Source organism: Nerophis lumbriciformis, linkage group LG33 (assembly GCF_033978685.3).
Source record: "Nerophis lumbriciformis linkage group LG33, RoL_Nlum_v2.1, whole genome shotgun sequence".
NCBI lineage: Eukaryota > Metazoa > Chordata > Actinopteri > Syngnathiformes > Syngnathidae > Nerophis > Nerophis lumbriciformis.
In genome coordinates, this window is record NC_084580.2 from 18,833,734 (window position 1) to 18,855,708 (window position 21,975).

A 21,975-nucleotide genomic window follows, 5' to 3' on the forward strand; every position below is an offset into this window, starting at 1 on the left:
AATGTATATTGTAACACTGAGTCATATAAATATTATAATATATTATTTTTGTAACAATACGCACAAAAGTGAGTATTGAATTGGAAATGACGAAAGTAGTCCGGCCGCATAAAAGCACTTGGCGTCGCCGCCACCGATCTTTCCAGTCGCATGCTGAAGTTGGGAGCGGATCATGTCTAACGATTGTGCTGATTACAACAGGTAAATGCGTAAGAACAGTCTTGTAACACATTTAAAATCTGTTATTTACTCTTATGTACCGTGTCATTTGTAAAATTACACAGCGGTTTAGGCCCGGACGCTGCTATCGCGACGAGGTGGTTAACTGGTTAGCTCCCACGCGTGCAATTGGACCTCGACGCGTGTTTCTCGTTACTAGCTTCGTCAAACTTGATCATTAGGAATAATCCACGTGACATAATCGTCCGGGGTGTGCTTGCGAGATCCACGCTGTCGGCATCTCGACCGAGTCCGTTGACTCGACAGGCCCACGCGGCCGACATGTTGAGATGCTTCTAACGAGGAGTGCTGCGTCTACATCGCTCTTGGCTTCGTGTCACCAAATTTAGTGGGTGTGTGACTAGAGGCAGGCCCCACACCTGCGTGGTTACATAAGAGGCATTTTTATTATTTTTTTTTGGGAGAGAACGTAACCTTGCCAGTGGAATTTGACACATGCGACGACATATTCCGGGTGTCTTTCCGGTTACCCGGTCACTGCACGCCTCAAAAATGGCCGACTCATGCTTTTGAAGTTGAATCGACGCATCTGCATGGTTTACATTTTTTTTTATTTTTAATTTTATTTTTGACATCCAGCATCAGACATTCCTATCCATTACATCATATTCACATAAATCATATCTATTGTCTGCCCTAAATGTAGGGATGTCCCGATCCAGGTTTTTGCACTTCCGATCCGATACCGATGTTTTTGCACTTCCGATCCGATACCGATACTGGCCTATCCGAGCATGTATTAAAGCAGGGGTCACCAACTTTTTTGAAACCCAAGAGCTTGTTCTTGGGTACTGATTAATGCGAAGGGCTACCAGTTTGATACACACTTAAATAAATTGCCAGAAATAGCCAATTTGCTCAATTTACCTTTAACTCTGTTATTAATAATTACCGTATTTTCCGCACCATAAGCCGCGCCTTCAATGAACGGCATATTTCAAAACTTTGTCCACCTATAAGACGCCTTGTGTTATAAGCCGCATCTAACTGCGCTAAAGGAATGTCAAAAAAACAGTCAGATAGGTCAGTCAAACTTTAATAATATATTAAAAACCAGCGTGATGTGGGCGCGCACGGAGTCGTATATCAACATGGACGGAGCTGCGTGAAAAAAGCCACCCGGCCTCTTCACGTAAACTTCCCTTAACCACTCGCTCATCTTTTCTTCATCCATCCCTTCGAGTTAGCTTTTATGATGACGCCGGCTGGAAAGGTCTCTTTTGGCAAGGTCTTCCTTTTGAATATCACCATGGGTGGAAGTTTCTGGCCATTAGCATGGCAAGCTAGAACCACAGTGAAGGATGACTTCTCATTCCCTGTGGTGCGAATATTCACCGTACGTGCTCCCGTTGTATCCACAGTGCGGTTCACAGGAAAGTCAGTGGAACCTCGTCCATGTTGATAATGTTCTCTGGCCGGATCTTTTTTTCAGCTATCTTGTTTTTACAATATGCACGGAAAGTAGCCAGCTTTTCTTGAAAGTCTTTAGGCAGTTGCTGTGAAATAGTAGTCCGTGTGCGGATGGAGAGATTGCGTCTTTTCATGAACCGGATCCCTGTCGCTTAGTAGGAGCCATTTTGTGGTCTTTACAGATGTAAACACACAAAGGAAATGAAACGTAATATCCGCGCGCTTTTTCTTCTTCTACGCGGGCGGGTGGTTGCTTACAGTAGAAGAAGCGCTTCCTGTTCTATGGGGGCGGGTGCTTACCTTGGCGGTTGCTTGCGTAGAAGAAGCACTTCTTCTTCTACAGGGAAAAAAGATGGCGGCTGTTTACCGTAGTTGCGAGACCGAAACTTTATGAAAATAAATATTTATATTAATCCATATATAAGGCGCACCGGGTTATAAGCCGCACTGTCAGCTTTTGTGAAAATTTGTGGTTTTTAGGTGCGGCTTATAGTGCGGAAAATACAGTAGTGATATTTATCTTTGTGGAAACACTGATCATCTTAATGATTTCTCACAATAAATATATATATAGAAACAGATAAATATCAATATGCAACACTTTATTTTTATATTTTCTCTAAGTGCACATTTTTCAAATTGAACATTTTCAAATAAGACCGTCTCATACCTGCCAACTACTCCGGTTTTACCGTAATTAGTACGGTTTTCATCAACCTATTCCGGGTTACGGTTGCAGTGATAAAAAATACGGTTTTTCATTAATTAAATTATTATTATTTTTTTTAAGTTTTATTCACGAAATCGCGTAACAACAATGACAATCGACACTGCTTCCCGTAACTTCCTATCGAGCCATTCCGAATGCCATGCGCGAGGCTATTTATAGCACCGCTGCCAAGCACGAGGCACCTGTTGCCCATTGTTTCCAAACTAGCGAACGATCATGGAATCAGCCGGAGAAAAATCGCAAACGAGTCTTAAACCGAAAAGAAAACTGCAGTCATTCCGTGAAGAATATTCAAAAGCCTATCCGGGAATAATTATCCGTTCCAAAAAGGGTGAAAACTGCGCGAATTGCACCTTGTGCAGACAAGATTTTTCGATCGGACACGGAGGAATTAGCGATGTAAAAGACCACGTTGGGACAAAAAAACACAAGTCTAATGCCGTTGCTAGCGATACAAGTGGAAAACTTTCAACGTTTTTCGGATTTTAGCCACAAAAAGGTAATGACACCAATGTTATCTATTGGAATTGTTTAGTACTGTTATACTGTTAAAAGTGTTTATACTATTTATGCTTTCAAGTCCAAGTTGAAGAAATCTTGTTAAATGTTGACAGCATAACTACCAAAATACAGAAGTACCGTATTTTCCGCACCATAAGGCGCCCTGGGTTATAAGCCGCGCCTTCAATGAACGGCATATTTCAAAACTTTGTCCACCTATAAGCCGCCCCGTGTTATAAGCCGCATCTAACTGCGCTAAAGGGAATGTCAAAAAAACAGTCAGATAGGTCAGTCAAACTTTAATAATATATTAAAAACCAGCGTTCTAACAACTCTGTTCACTCCCAAAATGTACGGTAATGTGCAATCAATAAGCATCAATAACTTAATGTTGCTCGAACGTTAATGTCACAACACACAATAAACTTAACGCTCACTTTCTGAAGTTATTCTTCATTCATAAATCCCTCGAATTCTTCTCCTTCGGTGTCCGAATTAAAAAGTTGGTTGAATACGGGATCCAAAATGGCCGGCTCCGTCTCGTCGCAGTTCTGTGAATCCTGCCTTCCGGAAAGCTCGGACCACAGTTGTGACCGAAATATCCGCCCAGGCATTTACGATCCACTGGCAGATGTTGGCGTATGTCGTCCGGCGCTGTCTCCCTGTCTTAGTGAAGGTGTGTTCGCCTTCGGTCATCCATTGTTCCCACGCCGTTCGCAGTCGTGCTTTAAATGCCCTGTTGACACCAATATCGAGCGGTTGGAGTTCTTTGGTTAAATATTGCCTTAAGTTTAAATTCTGCATTATACGCGTGTCGCTTAGTAGGAGCCATTTTGTGGTCTTTACAGATGTAAACACACAAATGAAATGAAACGCAATATCCGGGGGCTTCTTCTTCTATGGGGGCGGGTGGTTGCTTACAGTAGAAGAAGAAGCGCTTCCTCTTCTATGGGGGCGGGTGCTTACCTTGGCGGTTGCTTACCATAGAAGAAGAAGCGCTTCCTCTTCTACGGGGAAAAAAGATGGCGGCTGTTTACCGTAGTTGCGAGACCGAAACTTTATGAAAATAAATATTTATATTAATCCATATATAAGGCGCACCGGGTTATAAGCCGCACTGTCAGCTTTTGTGAAAATTTGTGGTTTTTAGGTGCGGCTTATAGTGCGGAAAATACGGTAGTGATATTTATCTTTGTGGAAACACTGATCATCTTAATGATTTCTCACAATAAATATATATATAGAAACAGATAAATATCAATATGCAACACTTTATTTTTATATTTTCTCTAAGTGCACATTTTTCAAATTGAACATCTTCAAATGATCACTTCTAAGACAGTCTTGTGAAATCACAATATAGAATTTTAACTAGCTAGCCACGAACATTTTTTAACAAATCATGAATTACTTTGCACCATGTTTGTACAAATAACTCATGTAAAATACAAAAGTCAACTCTCAAATTTTTAAATAAATCATGTCACACTTTGAACTGGACACCAAATCTGTTATCTGTTTCTTTGTCAGTTAGTGAAGACCAAGTCTTTAAAATATTTTCTTGGATTTTCAAATTCTATTTGAGTTTTGTCTCTCTTAGAATTAAAAATGTCGAGCAAAGCAAGAACGGCATGCTAGTAAATAAATACAATTTAAAAAAATTGAGGCAGCTCATTGGTAAGTGCTGCTATTTGAGCTATTTTTAGAACGGACCAGTGGGCTACTCATCTGGTCCTTACGGGCTACCTGGTGCCCGCGGGCACTGCGTTGGTGACCCTTGTATTAAAGTTTAAAGTTATTTAGCCTACTTAGTTGTCAGAATCATGTTGAAAAGGGTTTTAGTACTCTTGATAACAACTAGCCAGCTGAATTAGGGGAGTTTGAATAATACACAATGGTTGGTAACAAGAAACTGACCTGTTTATTCAAGGATAAACACAAATTAGACAAAATTATACATGACAAACAGAAATGGCATCATTGAACTAGGGCTGGGCGATATGGCCTTTATTTTTAATATTGCGATATTTTAAGGCCATATTGCGATACACCATATATATCTGGATATTTTGCCTTAGCCTTGAATGAACACTTGATGCATATAATCACAGCAGTATGATGATTCTATGTGTCTACATTAAAACATTCTTCTTCATACTGCATTAATATATGCTATTTTTAAACTTTCATGCAGAGAAGGAAATCACAACTAAAAAATCACTATTTTTTTCATACGGTGTTGATATGGAAATGTTTGCCTCGGCATTTTGATGGTGTGGACGTGTGGCACCGAACAGAGATGTTGACGTGTGGAGTACGTAAATATTGTTTTTAATATTGTTGTGCAGCACTTGGGAAACATTTTTGTTGTTTAAATGTGCTATATACATAAAGTGGATTGGATTGGAGTGAGCACTCTTCATTCACTAGCAGGTGACTTTTCAAATGATGCTACATATTAGCAGTAGGCTACTGCTACTTTTTATAGCAACGCTTTTGCCCCACACTTGACAAATGACGGTTGTCTGTTCGACATATTTCTCCTTGAAGCCAAACCACCGCCAGACGATGGACCCCCTGCTGTTTTTTGGAGGAATTAATTCTTCCTTCATTTGTTACCAGATTCGTACCTTCTTCCGCTCGTATTATCGCTAGCATCACAGCTAACATTACCCATGCTGCTGCCTCTCTGCTGCGCGAGGGCGTATACGTATGTGACGGATGACGTGACAGTATGTGACGTATGTAGAAGCTGCGCTTGCTGTCTGTGAGAAGGAGACACAGGAAAGAGCGAGTAGAGCATGTAGTTTAATGCCCGCAGCAAAAAGCAACTGCGTGAGAACGCATACTCGAATATCACGATATAGTCATTTTCTATATCGCACAGAGACAAACCCGCGATATATCGCGCATATCGATATATCGCCCAGCCCTACGTCACATACGTATACGCCCTCGCGCAGCAAAGAGGTAGCAGCATGGGGACCATTAGCTGTGATGCTAGCGTAGCCGTGCGAGTGGTAATACGAGAGAGAGAAGGTGTGAATCTGGTAACAAATGAAGGAATAATTAATTCCCCCAAAAAACAGCAGGGGGTCCATCGTCTGGCGGTGGTTTGGCTTCAAGTGGGAATATGTCGAACAGACAACCGTAATTTGTCAAGTGTGGGGCAAAAGCGTTGCTATAAAAAGTAGCATTACTGCTAATATGTAGCATCATTTGAAAAGTCACCTGCTAGAGAATGAAAAGTGCTTACTCCGCATGTCAACATCTTCGTTCGGTGCCACACGCCCACACCATCAAAATTTCCAGATTATCACCGTATGGAAAAAAATTGTTTTTTTTTTTTTTTAGTTGTGATTTCCTTCTCTGCATAAAAGTTTAAAAGTAGCATATTAATGCAGTATGAAGAAGAATGTTTTAATGTAGACACATAGAATCATCATACTGCTGTGATTATATGCATCAAGTGTTCATTCAAGGCGAAATATCGAGATATACATATATCGTGTATCGCGATATGGCCTTAAAATATCGCGATAATAATATAAAAAAAAAGGCCATATCGCCCAGCCCTAACTCGCATTCTATAGTGTTTTGGACAAAGGTTGTCTTAAACGTTACTTAATTCATTAAAAAGAATACAAAAGAGAACAAATGTATGCATATGTAAATTTATTCAGTCATCATTCATTCACTTTCTTCTTTCCTTCATGGATCTAAACTTTACCGCTGACAGTAGTTTTGTTTCCTATATTTTCATTTAATAAGTTGTAATTGTATTTATTTCAGTATAAAAGTTACGTTTTTTTTGCTTCGGTCATGAAATTATGGTAATTGTGTGCCAGGGCACACATGATTATTCTCACCTGTACGAAGATCAGTCGTTTAAAAAAACGCCACATTTACACTTTCATGGGGAAAAAATGCCAACAAACTTAGAATTTGACAAGTTAGCGCAGACTTCTGAAAATGCGCGCCCTTTCTGATTTCAATACGTAAAAAGACAGTGTTAACGCCAACACTGTACGTAGAACTATTAAAACAAACCTAACCCTTATTTTTGTTAGGACTCTGCGATATGACTGAAACTGTACACAATGCAAGTGTTTTGTGTTGGTAGATATTGATTTTTTTTTTATGGACCAGGAGAAAAATATATTAACGTGTTTAAAATATAACCTTCCTCTGATTATAATCCCCTCAGATGTCAAAGTGGAAAGGAAATGTAAATTCTAAAATCACAAATGCTTGACACTGACCTACTTTAAATTAAGGTGCAAAAATAAGGAATATACGTAAATAAGGCTTAATAAAGTAAACAAAATAGTCCGACCAGAGGTGGGGGGAAATAGACTGAATTTTAGATGCATTGCAATTGGGACAAGGATGATTATAAAATTGATTGGTGAACGTCAATGGGTAATCGATTTATTTATTGTATATAGAATAATGAAGACTGTTCTAAAATTTGGCCGACTGCACAGAGAGATCCGACCAGCTCCTTTATTTTAGGGCACTTATGTTCCAGTTTTGCACACATTTCTATTAATTTAATAAATATAATGGGGATTGATTTAACTTATCACAAATACACTGTTTTTAAAAGTTGCAAGAGCGAAATGCTTATTTAGTGAAACGAAATGTAAAACTGCGTCAATATACACAAGTTAAAAGATGCATCAATAATCGATTTTTAATCGAATCGTGAGGTGCCCAAAGATTCTGCATTTCTGGGTTTGCGGGAGGATGCCTAAAATCGTGATACGTGTGGGCGTGTTCTGGGGTTACAATGTGGGTCACTCTACGGGAGAGAAGGGCATCAATGTAGTAATGCATTTAACTTTGCGAATATTTTTCAGGAGTTACTGTCAGCCACCCTTTCACTCAGTCTTACGGTCTCTCACATGAGTCCACTGACTATTGGTTGTGAAAGTACTTGAATTGATTTGGTGGAGCCTGCTTTTTAAATGTTAATATTGCCAGTGATCGCCCTCATTTCAGCAACGCGCAAAAGCATTGGTGTTAAAATGTAAAAAATACCGTGCTATAAGGCTGCACAATTAGTCAAATTTTAATCGTGATCACGATTTTAGCTGCTATGATTTAGTTTGATTAATTGTGCTGCCTTATATCACGGTATTATTTTACATTTTAACATCAATGCTATCGTGCATTGCTGAAACGTATCGGATGTTTTGTATCTTAAACAAAACTTGCTTAAGGTTGCCTCAGTGTTTAATGGCTAGATAACTAGGGATGATGTTTGATAAGAAATTATCGAGTTCGAGCCTATTATCGAATCCTCGAATTGAACCGATTCTCTTATCGAGTCCAGATAGGTTGTTGTATATGGAAAAAAAACACAATATTTGGTTTAACAAAAGCTCACATTTATTATATAAGAAAAAAATAAAATCTAATAAATAAATATTGACTGTTACCCCCCTAAAAAATCAAATCAAATAAACAAAATTTTGACTGTTACCCAAAGTATATTAAATGGGATTTTTCAGAAGAACAAATGTACCGTATTTTCCGCACTATAAGGCGCACCGGATTATTAGCCGCACCTTCTATGAATTACATATTTCATAATTTTGTCCACCAATAAGCCGCCCCGGACTAAAAGCCGCGCCTACGCTGCGCTAAAGTGAATGTCAAAAAAACGCTGCGCTAAAGTGAATGTCAAAAAAACAGTCAGATAGTTCAGTCAAACTTTAATAATATATTGAAAACCAGCGTTCTAACAACTCTGTCCCAAAATGTACGCAAATGTGCAATCACAAACATAGTAAAATTCAAAATGGTGTAGAGCAATAAATAGCAACATAATGTTGCTCGAACGTTAATGTCACAACACACAAAATAAACATAGCGCTCACCTTCTGAAGTTATTCTTCATTCGTAAATCCTTCGAATTCTTCGTCTTCGGTGTCCGAATTGAAAAGTTGCGCAAGCGTGGGATCCAAAAATGGCCGGTTCCGTCTCGTAGAAGTCATCGGGAGTCAGTGTCGCTGTTGTTGTGCAGCAGTTCTGTGAATCCTGCCTTCCGGAAAGCTCGGACCACAGTTGTGACCGAAACTATCTGCCCAGGCATTTACGATCCACTGGCAGATGTTGGCGTATGTCGACCGGCGCTATCTGCCCGTCTTAGTGAAGGTGTGTTCGCCTTCGGAGCTGTGTGAAAAAAGCCACCCGGCCTCTTCGCGTAAACTTCCCTTAACCACTCGCTCATCTTTTCTTCATCCATCCATCCCTTCGAGTTAGCTTTTATGATGACGCCGGCTGGAAAGGTCTCTTTTGGATGGGAGGAAGTTAGCATGGCAAGCTAGAACCACAGTGAAGGATGACTCCTCATTCCCTGTGGTGCGAATATTCACCGTACGTGCTCCCGTTCCACAGTGCAGTTCACAGGAATATCAGTTGCTGTGAAATACGGTAGTAATCCGTGTGCGGATGGAGAGATTGCGTCTTTTTATGATCCGGATCCTTGTCGCGTAGTAGGAGCCATTTTGTGGTCTTTACAGATGTAAACAGGAAATGAAACGTACGGTGATATCCGCGCGTTTTTTCTTCTTCTTCCGGGGGCGGGTGAAGCGCTTCCTGTTCTATGGGGGCGGGTGAAGCGCTTCCTGTTCTATGGGGGCGGGTGAAGCGCTTCCTGTTCTATGGGGGCGGGTGCTTTCCTTGGCGGTTGCTTGCGTAGAAGAAGAAGCGCTTCCTGTTCTACCGGGAAAAAAGATGGCGGCTGTTTACCGAAGTTGCGAGACCGAAACTTTATGAAAATGAATCGTAATAAAGCGCACCGGGTTATTAGGCGCACTGTCAGCTTTTGAGAAAAATTGTGGTTTTTAGGTGCGCCTTATAGTGCGGAAAATACGGTATACAGTAACACAAAAACAACCTGTCTCTGTGATCACTATAGGTGTATAAATAATAATATAGTGTTAAATAAAATCAGTCCCTTGGGCACATAACTGAAAATAATACAGCTCTCCAAAAAGTGCAATTCTGCTTTTTGACATAGCTGTTTTTTGCACTATTTCTTTATTGAAAGACAATTCTATGAAGAGAAAAGTTGTTTGCAAATGTGTTTACAGTGCTAAAAAATGAAAAGTTAAAGCTAAAAAAAGAAATACACTTTGAGTTAACATTATTTCTTTATAGGGGGAAAGATGTTATGAGCTAGCGAACATAACAACTACACTACCCAGCATGCAACGGGAGTGACGAGCATGCGCAGTAGCCCTGAAAAGTGTTGTTGCCTGTCGTCACCCGGCAGCTAAGAATGAGGTTATGAGCACGCTGTGAAAGTAAACGTCAAGAACTCAGCCAACACGTCTTGTCTGCATTATTTAGAATTAGACAGACAACACATATACAGTGTGATTTTGTTTTGTTTACAAGGAAAGAAACAAAAGTTAAAAAAGGGAGATATATGTTGTGTATATATATGTATGTTCTGCGGTTGCTTTAAGAACGTTGCGACAGCTGCCGTAAAGGAGGTGCGTTGCTAGCCTGGTTGCTATGTTTCCGGTTGGTCGTAAAAGTGTTCGTCATGTGTTTGTACCCTGCTCAAATCTCTCAGTAAAGTTATTCATTGGATTATACCTTTTTTTGTTTTGAACTTTATTACACCTTGCAGCGCTTTTTCCGGTCCATTTTTTTCCTGCTTTCGCTATCTGCGCCTAATGACTGAGCTACGGGACGTAATTTCTTGTGATGTCACAAGGAGTATTTCTGGTCGGGACGGGATTCGTTCCGAGGGATTCGAATAAAGAACCAACTCTTTTTCTTTACTATAGTGGTCTCTATAACGGGTACCGGTTCTCAAAAAGGGATTAGAGTCCGAGGACTCTGTTCTTTTCTTATCGAACAACCGGGAAAATCGGTTTTGAGTATCATCCCTATAGATAACAGTGTTAAGTGTACTCGGATATTTTTTGTTGTAAGGCGTAACGGGTTTATTCTTATAAAGTAATTAGTTAGCTGTTATGTCAAAGCAGATTTTGTTAATTACGTTATTTTTATGGCTGCACGCTTGTGTGCAGAGATGGATTTTCTACTCGCTCACTGCAGTGACGGATGCTGGCTGTGCAATTTGAAACTGCCGGGTACTCTTCAGCCACCCAGCCGCTATACTAGATTAGTGCACACGGGCTTCAGGTAGAGGCACATTCAAGCCGAGGAGTATCTTAACATTTGACACACCGAGCGAGCTAGCCAAACATTAAGCTGCTACAAGGGGAGATATAGGTTCTCAAGCAAATTGGTGTACCGTATTTTCCGCACCATAAGGCGCCCTGGGTTATAAGCCGCGCCTTCAATGAACGGCATATTTCAAAACTTTGTCTACCTATAAGCCGCCCCGTGTTGTAAGCCGCATCTAACTGCGCTAAAGGAATGTCAAAAAAACAGTCAAATAGGTCAGTCAAACTTTAATAATTTATTAAAACCAGCGTGATGTGGGCGCGCATGGAATTGTATATCAACATGGACGGAGCTGCGTGAAAAAAGCCACCCGGCCTCTTCGCGTAAACTTAAACTTACCTTAACCACTCGCTCATCTTTTCTTCATCCATCCCTTCGAGTTAGCTTTTATGATGACGCCGGCTGGAAAGGTCTCTTTTGGCAAAGTCTTCCTTTTGAATATCACCATGGGTGGAAGTTTCTGGCCATTAGCATGGCAAGCTAGAACCACAGTGAAGGATGACTTCTCATTCCCTGTGGTGCGAATATTCACCGTACGTGCTCCCGTTGTATCCACAGTGCGGTTCACAGGAATATCAAAAGTCAGTGGAACCTCGTCCATGTTGATAATGTTCTCTGACCGGATCTTTTTTTCAGCTATCTTGTTTTTACAATATGCACGGAAAGTAGCCAGCTTTTCTTGAAAGTCTTTAGGCAGTTGCTGTGAAATAGTAATCCGTGTGCGGATGGAGAGATTGCGTCTTTTCATGAACCGGATCCCTGTCGCTTAGTAGGAGCCATTTTGTGGTCTTTACAGATGTAAACACACAAAGGAAATGAAACGTACGGTAATATCCGCGCGCTTTTTCTTCTTCTACGCGGGCGGGTGGTTGCTTAGAGTAGAAGAAGCGCTTCCTGTTCTATGGGGGCGGGTGCTTACCTTGGCGGTTGCTTGCGTAGAAGAAGAAGCACTTCCTCTTCTACGGGGAAAAAAGATGGCGGCTGTTTACCGTAGTTGCGAGACCGAAACTTTATGAAAATGAATCTTAATATTAATCCATATATAAAGCGCACCGGGTTAAAAGCCGCACTGTCAGCTTTTTAGTAAATTTGTGGTTTTTAGGTGCGGCTAATAGTGCGGAAAATACGGTATGTTTAAATAAAGCTGTAGTCAATCACCAATAGCCAGCATAGCGTCACCTGGCGAATGGGATTCAAGTTCCTAATCATAACGTGCACACAAAAAAACTTCCAAATTATCTGAAAGAAGGTTGTATGCCTAATAAAGATGTGAATTAATTATGATCGCTCTGCCCACAAATAATTGACAACCGCTACCGCGCACACAAAAAACCTGACTCCAGTCCAAATGGCGGTAATGTAGCAGAAAAGAAGTGATTGGACAAGCTACTGTGCCGTAGACGAGTAGACCGGGGTTTTGGACAAGGTGGGAGAACTATGCCCAAGTTCAGCACGGTACAGATGGCCTAGTAAATACGCCCTAGGCTGTGTGATGAACGCTGATTGGCACCGATATTTTTTTAAACGTATTAGTCGCCAAAGAAAATGTGTCGTAGGCCTGATGTTTGAATCAACTTTTGAGGTGTGGTGGATGGGAAACCACAATATTCCAAACAATTATATTAAGTTTTGCTAATAAACGTTCTGAGTAATGTTGGTGACTAATATCTACCGGTACTTGTCCCAACAGCGACCATGTGGGGCCAGATGGAATGGAGCCAGATGGTGTCATCGAGGTACATAACATTTAACAAACTACCGGATAAAGCCAACATGCTAAAACATTTGTTTTGGATTTTCAGAGCAACTGGAATGAAATTACAGACAACTTCGATGATATGAACCTGAAGGAGACTCTCCTTCGGGGAATATATGCATATGGTTTTGAGAAGCCTTCGGCTATCCAACAAAGGGCTATCATCCCTTGCATTAAAGGTAGAGTGAGAATAATAAACCATGTTCTATATTTGAGTGAAATGATGCTTTACCATCTTTCGGGACTTACCCAATAATGGGGATAACCTTTACTCACTGATCGCTCATGTGCATTCTTTAGAATTTAGCTTTTAGTGTATCGCCGCCTTTGTAGTCAGTTGACTTTCTTTTTGCCCTCAGGCTTTGATGTCATTGCTCAAGCCCAGTCAGGCACTGGCAAGACGGCCACATTTGCCATCTCCATCTTGCAGCAGCTGGACATAAACCAGAAGGAGACTCAGGCTCTGGTGTTGGCCCCCACCAGGGAGCTGGCTCAGCAGGTATGCTGTTCCTGAGGTCATGAGTACCTCAGCAGTGTCTCAGACCTAAGCAGCACATTGAGGACACTATTCAGATTCAAAAGGTACCGTTCTTTAAGACTCCCTAAATTTTGAAAATGTGAAAATTTATCCCCCAAAGATTGGTGTAGTCTCCGTCCATGGCTGCATTGGTCTAGAAGGTGATCTGGCTTAATTGACCAATTGAAGTTGTTGCTGTGGAAAACTGAGTGATATGATGGCATACCATCTTTCGGGACTGACTCTTGGTGTTGAGAGCTCTTTTAACACTGATCACTCTGCAGTTTGACATCTACATGCTTGGTTCATTCATCAGTCTTTTGCTGAGCTACTTTGTGTCGTCTTCTGCGCTCTTAAGATTCAGAAGGTCATTTTGGCTCTGGGCGACTACATGGGAGCAACCTGTCACGCCTGTATTGGAGGAACCAATCTTCGCAGTGAAATCCAGAAGCTTCAAGCGGAGGCGCCACACATAGTTGTGGGCACACCAGGTCGAGTGTATGACATGCTCAACAGGAGACATTTGTGTGAGTACAGTGGTTCAAACTTTTCTGACAGGAATCAATGCGGAGATCAAAAATCTTCATCATGAACAATTCCCTACAGCCCCAAAATGGATCAAGATGTTTGTTCTGGACGAAGCAGATGAGATGTTGAGTCGTGGTTTTAAAGATCAGATCTATGAGATCTTCCAGAAACTGAGCACAAACATTCAGGTAAGAATATTGCATTAGATGGTTTTGACCCTTCCACATAAAAAGAACTCTGCTATAATCGTATGGTCCAGAATTCTGTTCCACGCGATAATGCTAGCAGAGTATCAACGTGGAAGAAGACGATTGCTCACTGTGCCAGAAATGAGTTGTGGTCGAACCTCTTTCTTAATGTTCGGTGGCCGCTTTCTCAAGGCTCAAGTGTTACATTTTGTGTAGGGATGGGTACCGTTCACATTTGAACTAAATTTGGTGCCAATTCATGGTCCTTGAACTCAACAATACACGTTTTCGGCACTTTTGTGTGAATAATTGTTAATTACATTTTTTTAATGTGACATTTAAAAAAAGAGCCGATTATGGTAACTGCTGTCCAGGTGATCTTGTTTTCTGATTACATTTGAGTTTCACTGCCAAGACATTAGATGGCAGTACTAGTAAGTAGCTTTTTTAAGGAAGCAATGTTATGTTGCCCCAACAAAGTGTGAATGCTGTTAAGTATTATGCTTATTACACACAAGGTGTTCAACATTCATCTTAGTTGTGTTGAGATAGCCATTTAAAATTGCTGATTGCTTGACTATGGCAAGTCCAATGTAAATTGGAATTAAGCTAGCGAATTTTGAGCTACATACTTTACATTTGAGTGTTGTTTTTTTTTACCAAGCATACTAGCTGGAGTTGGAGGTCATACTATATTTTTTTCTTCATGTAAAACACTTTTGTGTACTTATTTAATCGTGGTTGTTGGGTGACAATTTTGCATATTTTGTTTTACAGACTTGTCTTCAAGCCAATTTGCCTCTTTCAAAACACAGAATTTGAGAGGCAGACTTATTAGATGCAAATTAACCCCTCCTCACCGCATCCGCTTGGTGAACCTTCATCCCTATCCAGGCAGCCATGCTTTGTTGCTTTTATTTAGCGCAGATTGTATGGGCATTGGTGACCGCCACCAGCCATTTGTTTTGGGTGACTTTCACCACAACACAACATCCCAGATGATATATAGCGAAACCAGCGGGCTCACCATGGTTGGTCGGCACATCAAGACGCAGGCAAACAAGTGAGGAAAAAGTGAGTTTCCAGACCTGGTATTATATGCTATGGCTAAATGTAAACCGAATCTAACTCTCCAATGCTAGATCCTAGACATATACATCTGTATTCGGACAATAAAATGCCTTTTTCTATTGTATTTCGCGTTAACAACTCAGAACTGCACATTAGATTTTTATTTTTATTTATTTTTAAATCAAGGCTCAAGCAGGCTATACAGTAAACAACGCTACGAGCTACTTGGCTTACGCAATTGATTATATTACTAACTAATCCATTGCTAAACAGACACTGGTCCAATTTTATTAGTCGTTTTAAGGAAAATAATTTTGACGGAGGGTGTGGTGCTATTGTCTTACATTGAAAGTCTAAGCTAGCTACACTACACATTTTTGCTCACTTATCATTGACACTTCTATCCTACTGTTACTTTTACATAGTCTCCTCCATTACCATAACTAGTCACCCACTCCGCCATTATTTTTTGGGAAAATCTCTTTATTCTGGCGCAGGTTTGTGAATCAGTTGGACTTTTCGAAGTGGTTTGCTCTGTGCCACTTTTAAAAACTATCATAAGTTTTGTGTCAGTGTAGGTTTCTGGTAGGATGAGTGTAGTTAAGGTGATAAAATAGATTTGTTGTATACTCTTGGTGGGCAGTAACGCCTCGCATAATTTGAAGACCAAATGTATCTCTCTGCAGCACTCAATTTTAGTTACTTGTATGTAGTAGATTTAAGGTAGTTGCAGTTTTGAGGCACTAGATGGCAGTAGTGTCTAAGCCAGTGGTTCTCAACCTATTTTCAGTGATGTACCCCCTGTGAACATTTTTTGTATTCAAGTACCCCCTAATCAGAGCAAAGCATTTTTGTTTGAAAAAAGAGATTTAAAATACAGCACTATGTCATCAGTTTCTGATTTATTAAATTGTATAACAGTGCAAAATATTGCTCATTTGTTGTAGTCCATCTTGAACTATTTGGAAAAATATATATAAAAATAACTAAACTTGTTGAAAAATAAACAAGTGATTCAATTATAAATAAAGATTTCTACACAGAAGTAATCATCAACTTAAAGTTCCCTCTTTGGGGATTATAATAGAGATCCATCTGGATTCATGAACTTAATTCTAAAAAATTCTGCACAAAAAAATAAATCTTTAACATCAATATTTAAGGAACATGTCCACAAAAAATCTAGCTGTCAACACTGAATATTGCATTGTTGCATTTCTTTTCACAGTTCTTTTTGACAGACATTTAAAAAAAAATCTCACGTACCCCTTGGCATACCTTCAAGTACCCCCAAGGGTACACGTACCCCCATTTGAGAACCACTGGTCTAAGCTATTAAACACTGCACAGCATTGTTTGAGGAGCTACTAGTTAGACCGGCATATTGGAAGTGTCAGGTTGCTGCACTGTCTGCATTAAAACCAGCAAAACGAGAGTTTCTGTTGAGTTAATGTACCAAGATATCAGTTTCTCTTCTTACTCCATGCAGAGAATCAACCGCAAGACATCAAGATTGGATAGTTGATACTGTTACCTGATTGGCTTTTAGGGTGTCCCTCCCATTGCTGCTTAGTTACCAGAGAGCCTTTGTTCATGCAACCAACCTTGTTGCATAACCTAAGTTGTTTTTTTGACCAAATAGTTTTTTAACAAACATTTTTCATTGATATTGTGATATATATTGACATTGTTTTATCTGCCCAGCTTGCACACAGACGTCACAATTCAATGCACATTGCCACAAATCATAAGTTTAAAAGTAAGGCAATTTTTATTTCAGATGAGGCTGAGCGTTTGTGTAGTGATTCGTGCTGGTTAAAGCAACCATTAGAGGATTTTCCTTCATTGGGTTTAATTGTCGACATGTGGATCAGACACTAAATTCAAAATGACAGGCTTGAGCTAAGATGTTTGTATAAATTTCAATATGTGCCCAATATGCTGACATCACACCTGGATCAAATTCCAAATGGCTCAAGTATGAAGGAAGGCAAGGTTGTTTTATAAATCTCTGCCATGTCTCCACGGTTGGATTTCAAATTGTGTGGACTTTGCAGATCCTAAGTGCACAACGGCAGGATCCAATAGGTGATAAAAGTTGGTTTTGCAGAATAGGTCCCCTTTTTTAAGTTTCAACATTACTTAAGGGGGGTTTGGCTGTGTCAACCCAGAGTGCTGCTTGAGTGATTGTTTCCTTGAGCCTGTGTTTAGTCTGCAATCGAGCGTGACTAGTCTTACACTGGGAATGAGGTCACATGCAACAAAGGTATTGGAATATGGCTGCATTTGGTTTTACGGGAAGCAATATCTGGATAGTACCCATGGGTTTCGTGGGTGCCTATTAAAATATCGACTTCGGTACCCATCCTTACAAATGTGATAATTTTTCTTTAGGTCAAAACCCCTGTTTTAGGTAACTGCTCACATAACTGATTTTGTCCAGGTTGTTCTGCTCTCGGCCACCATGCCTACAGATGTGCTGGAGGTCACCAAGAAGTTTATGCGAGAGCCCATTCGCATCTTAGTGAAGAAGGAAGAGCTTACCCTGGAGGGTATTAAGCAGTTCTACATCAATGTAGAGCGAGAGGTGGGTATCTCTTTCAATCTTTTTAGTCTCATTTGTTGGTGAAACAACCCTTCTCTTTTAAGCACCCTGCTCAAACTGCAGAAGCCCAGCCTACCAGGCTTGGCTCATGTGGGTGTGTAAGCATGGGTAAACCAGGGAAGGAGACTAAAATACACAGCGTCTGAATTGAGGCCCAGAGGGACCGCTTTCTTAATGTCTAATGTCTGTTGTCTCAAGAGGTTGTGTTACATCAGTTTTTCAGAGAGTTTTGAATGTGATTCCAAAGTGAACCAAGTCGCTTGTTGTCATACCTGCATGGTTTTTGAATCTCTCAGGAGTGGAAACTGGACACACTGTGTGACCTTTATGAGACTCTGACCATCACCCAGGCTGTGATCTTCCTCAACACCAGGAGAAAAGTGGATTGGTTGACGGAGAAGATGCACGCGAGGGACTTCACCGTCTCTGCTATGGTAGTTTAAGTACATTTCAAACATGTACCGGTATATAGTTTCAATATGACACATCAAATATTTTACATTTTGATTTCGTTCTTTACATGTCTGAAATGAGTAGTGTACAGCTCCACTAATGGACATTGGAGTGTTACTTTCAAAGGCAAAATTAAAGTATTGCTAGAAACAATTTTATATGGGACTTTATTGTATTATATGTATAGTACATGTTCCAAAAAGAAAAAAGCATGAAACACAGTATATTTAAATGTAAAAAAAAAAAAGAATAAATATTCAAAATCTAGTTTGGTTACACCATCATGAGCGCAACACAAGGTTGTAAAATAAGATGTCAAAAGCGAACTGAAATCAAATACACACAGCTTAAAGATTGATCAATACCTATTTAAATTTAGTAATACATAAATATGATGATTTATCAAAATATAAAAGAAATATACCTGAACAGAACGCTCATGATGGTTACACCATAAAGTAACGCTATGAATCGCGTTTTTCCAGATTTTTGGGGCATTTTTATGCTATTTCCAAGCATCTCCTTTTTATTTTTTTATTTTAAATGGTCAAACTAATGCATATTATATATGCATGCCCTAGTAAACAAAAAAAAGTCATATTTATTTTGATTGTTACATTTTGAAGTACCGTATTTTTCGGACTATAAGTCGCTCCGGAGTATACGTCGCACCGGCCGAAAATGCACAATAAAGAAGAAATAAAACATATATATATATATATATATATATATATATACGTCGCACTGGAGTATAAGTCTCATTTTTGGAGGAAATTTATTTGATAAAATCCAACACCAAGAATAGACATTTGAAAGGCAATTTAAAATAAATAAAGAATAGTGAACAGGCTGAATAAGTGTACGTTATGAGGCATAAATAACCAACTGAGATTGTGCCTGGTATGTTAACGTAACATATTATGGTAAGAGTCATTCAAATAACTATAACATATAGAATATGCTAAACATTTACCAAACAATCTGTCACTCCCAATCGCTAAATCCGATGAAATCTTCCTCCTCGGTGTCGCTCCTGGTATGCGCCGCTGGCGTCCATTCTTTCTGCTGCTCGATCGCCGTTTTCTGGTGCATATTTCACTACGTCCAGCTTGTAACCTGCAGTATATGATTTCCTTTACGGTGCCATTTTAGTTCAGTCCTTCTCAGTTTTTAAAAGTTACCGCCAATGTTGATGTAATCTATTTTAATAGCTCCGGTGGTAGCGTATAGCAGTTAGCATTCCAAAACCCACAATGCACTTTTGCCATGACCCGCCCCTGCCGAATTCTTATGGGTTGGCGTGTGAGTGACGATTGCTGACGTGTGTGTGACGATTGCGGACATTTTCTTTGTCGCTCACGCGAATGAGATAAATAATATTATTTGATATTTTACGGTAATATGTTAATTTCACACATAAGTCGCTCCGGAGTATAAGTCGCACCCCCGGCCAAACTATGAAAAAAAACCTCGACTTATAGTCCGAAAAATACGGTACATTTGTGCAGGTGGGTGCGAATGTACCCATTACTAGAGCTGTACACAGTAGGAATCCTTCCCCTTTTTTACTTAGCAATTTCTAACATATTAGTTCCTGTTCTCAATTTTCAGTTTACATCAATGATTTCTAAATAACAGTTCACTTCATAGTTAAGTCAGTTATGACTTAAAGGTAAATATCTTATTTTCATTAAGATCAAATCTTTGTACCAACCATTTCTAAAACTGGGTCAATTAGTACATTGACTTCTTTGCTTGATCATTTCATAATTTAGTTTCCACATACTAAATGTTTTAAGTGTTGTATTTGAGAGGAATTGTTGTATATTCCTGGGTAGCAGGGTTGCTTTGTACATCATTTTAGCTGTTTGCAAATGCACCAAATCTTTGGATTTAACGGAAGTTTAAGCTTCTCTATATCCAACATTATGTATTTATGTTCCTTGTCTTTGTAACTGAGTGAATATGTACTTCCTTAGTTATTTCTGTACAATAACTCAGATATAGTAACGCTAGCAGGCAGCAGAGAATAAAGATCGATTGGCATGAACATGTTTCCCCACCTTTTTATGTTGTATATTTTTAATGAGATTTCCAGTTCCTTTTATCATGGTAAGCTCTGTCTGCTCTTCAGTTTTCTTCATGCAAACTGAATGTCAACCAACTGTCTCCCTGCAGCATGGCGATATGGACCAAAAGGAGCGTGATGTCATTATGAGGGAGTTCAGGTCTGGCTCAAGCAGAGTCTTGATCACTACAGATCTTCTGGTTAGTACCCGGTCATTGATGAAAAACAAAGGCGTCAAAAACCCAAAGGTTTACAAACATCCTGTTCAAGTCCTACAATGGCTTAGCAGTTTAATCCTTTGGGAGATTAAGGCTCGTTCTCCACAATGGTTTCCTCTACTCTAGGATTCTGTTACTTAAAATGCGAGCGACATAACCATCAAGCATCTTAAGACATGAATCTAACTTTTTATTTTTAATTGTCTTCCAGGCTCGTGGGATCGACGTGCAGCAAGTGTCCCTGGTCATAAACTATGACCTTCCTACAAACCGTGAGAACTACATTCACAGGTAGGGTGACCCACTGATTGAAGTTTGCCTCCACTCTTAGTGACTCCTAACCAACTACTCTCACACTAGAATTGGCCGTGGCGGCCGCTTTGGCCGGAAAGGAGTTGCTATTAACTTTGTCACTGAAGAGGACAAGAGGATTCTGCGCGACATTGAGACGTTTTACAATACCACAGTGGAGGAAATGCCCTTGAATGTGGCTGACCTGATTTGAGGCCTGAGGTTTGTTCGCGGTCCCTTAAAAAAAAACACCAAAAAAAAGCGGCGGTGATAGCGATTGTACACTTGCATCGTGCTTATTTTTCAAGGGAGAGAGGGAAAAAAAACACATCAATGCTAAACCTTGGATCAGAATATTTTGATGTTAAAAGCGAGGTGACTTCCGTGGTGGTCCCTCTTGGACAGTTGTAGACGTCTAACCTCCACAGCTGGCTGGTTGGGGCTACAAAGCCATGGGGTCTGTCAAAATGGTTCTTTTGAGGTATTTCTTTCCATGTTGTATAATGCATATATCTGATGTTCTGCACCATCTAGTAACCTACTTGTGGACTAAAAATTATAAGTGCTGTATAAAGTCAGCAAACTCTGTTATGCTAATGTGCAATGTGTTGTGGGTCTGCTTTGATAGACAATAGTCATGGTGTGTGTGTATATAGATTATCTGCCTTTTTGTGAGTTATATTTAAATGTATTGTTTTTATCTGAGTATCTCACTGTTTGGCTATAGTTTGCTGTTTTTGGGTTTTTTCCATTTGTACTTGCGCGTGTATCGCCAGTTATAACCCGCCTTTTTTTTTTCCAAAGTTCAAATTGTACGAATGTCTTAATAAACAGAAATTGCTGTGAAAGTTACTGTTTAATGTCATTGTGCATGGCCTCCAAGCAACAGCTGCTTTGCATTTACTACTAATAAATGGTAGCTGCATGACTGCCTCCCAGGTGAGCGTGCAATACCGCAACAACTTGTGACTCGTGTCTGCCTAATGTGTGGGCGAGGGGTGCCAATCTATAGTACCGTACATAGGCAGAGTAAAATGAATTGGTAGTTAAGACTACAATGGTAAGTACTTTCAATATGGGGGGCATTCCACAGATATTGGTCAATTTGCATATCGTAGGAAATAACAGTATAAATTAAAGCTGCAAGCAGCAATGGATGGGACTGACTTTTGCTCGTTTACTCAT

The 21,975-nt window shown here is 40.0% G+C and overlaps 1 protein-coding gene and 4 non-coding genes across 5 annotated transcripts; all 5 read left to right on the forward strand.

Annotated features, from left to right (window-relative positions):
* Positions 1-106: 106 nt before the first annotated feature.
* eif4a2 (eukaryotic translation initiation factor 4A2) lies at positions 107-21,752 on the forward strand. Its single transcript, XM_061928815.1, has 11 exons — positions 107-201; positions 12,786-12,831; positions 12,898-13,030; positions 13,211-13,350; positions 13,727-13,895; positions 13,975-14,084; positions 17,599-17,742; positions 18,057-18,194; positions 20,392-20,481; positions 20,711-20,790; positions 20,860-21,752. Exons 1-11 carry the CDS (start codon positions 173-175, stop codon positions 21,002-21,004), a joined length of 1,224 nt encoding a protein of 407 aa, XP_061784799.1. The 5' UTR covers positions 107-172; the 3' UTR covers positions 21,005-21,752.
* On the forward strand, positions 13,065-13,136 carry LOC133576034 (small nucleolar RNA SNORD2). The gene has a single exon (XR_009811562.1). It is a non-coding gene; the product is annotated as a small nucleolar RNA SNORD2 (small nucleolar RNA).
* On the forward strand, positions 13,576-13,647 carry LOC133576033 (small nucleolar RNA SNORD2). The gene has a single exon (XR_009811561.1). It is a non-coding gene; the product is annotated as a small nucleolar RNA SNORD2 (small nucleolar RNA).
* Positions 14,113-14,293, forward strand: LOC133576030 (small nucleolar RNA SNORA81). The gene has a single exon (XR_009811559.1). It is a non-coding gene; the product is annotated as a small nucleolar RNA SNORA81 (small nucleolar RNA).
* On the forward strand, positions 17,790-17,974 carry LOC133576029 (small nucleolar RNA SNORA81). Its single transcript, XR_009811558.1, has one exon. It is a non-coding gene; the product is annotated as a small nucleolar RNA SNORA81 (small nucleolar RNA).
* Positions 21,753-21,975: the final 223 nt, after the last annotated feature.

What these genes read in the sequence shown, in the direction of transcription:
- eif4a2 (XM_061928815.1), top strand. Translation starts at nt 173, where the DNA reads ATGTCTAACGATTGTGCTGATTACAACAG. An exon ending in GCTCAACAGGAGACATTTGT is followed by an intron (nt 13,896 to 13,974) that starts GTGAGTACAGTG and finishes AATTCCCTACAG; the next exon opens with CCCCAAAATGGATCAAGATG. An exon ending in CGTGAGAACTACATTCACAG is followed by an intron (nt 20,791 to 20,859) that starts GTAGGGTGACCC and finishes CTCTCACACTAG; the next exon opens with AATTGGCCGTGGCGGCCGCT.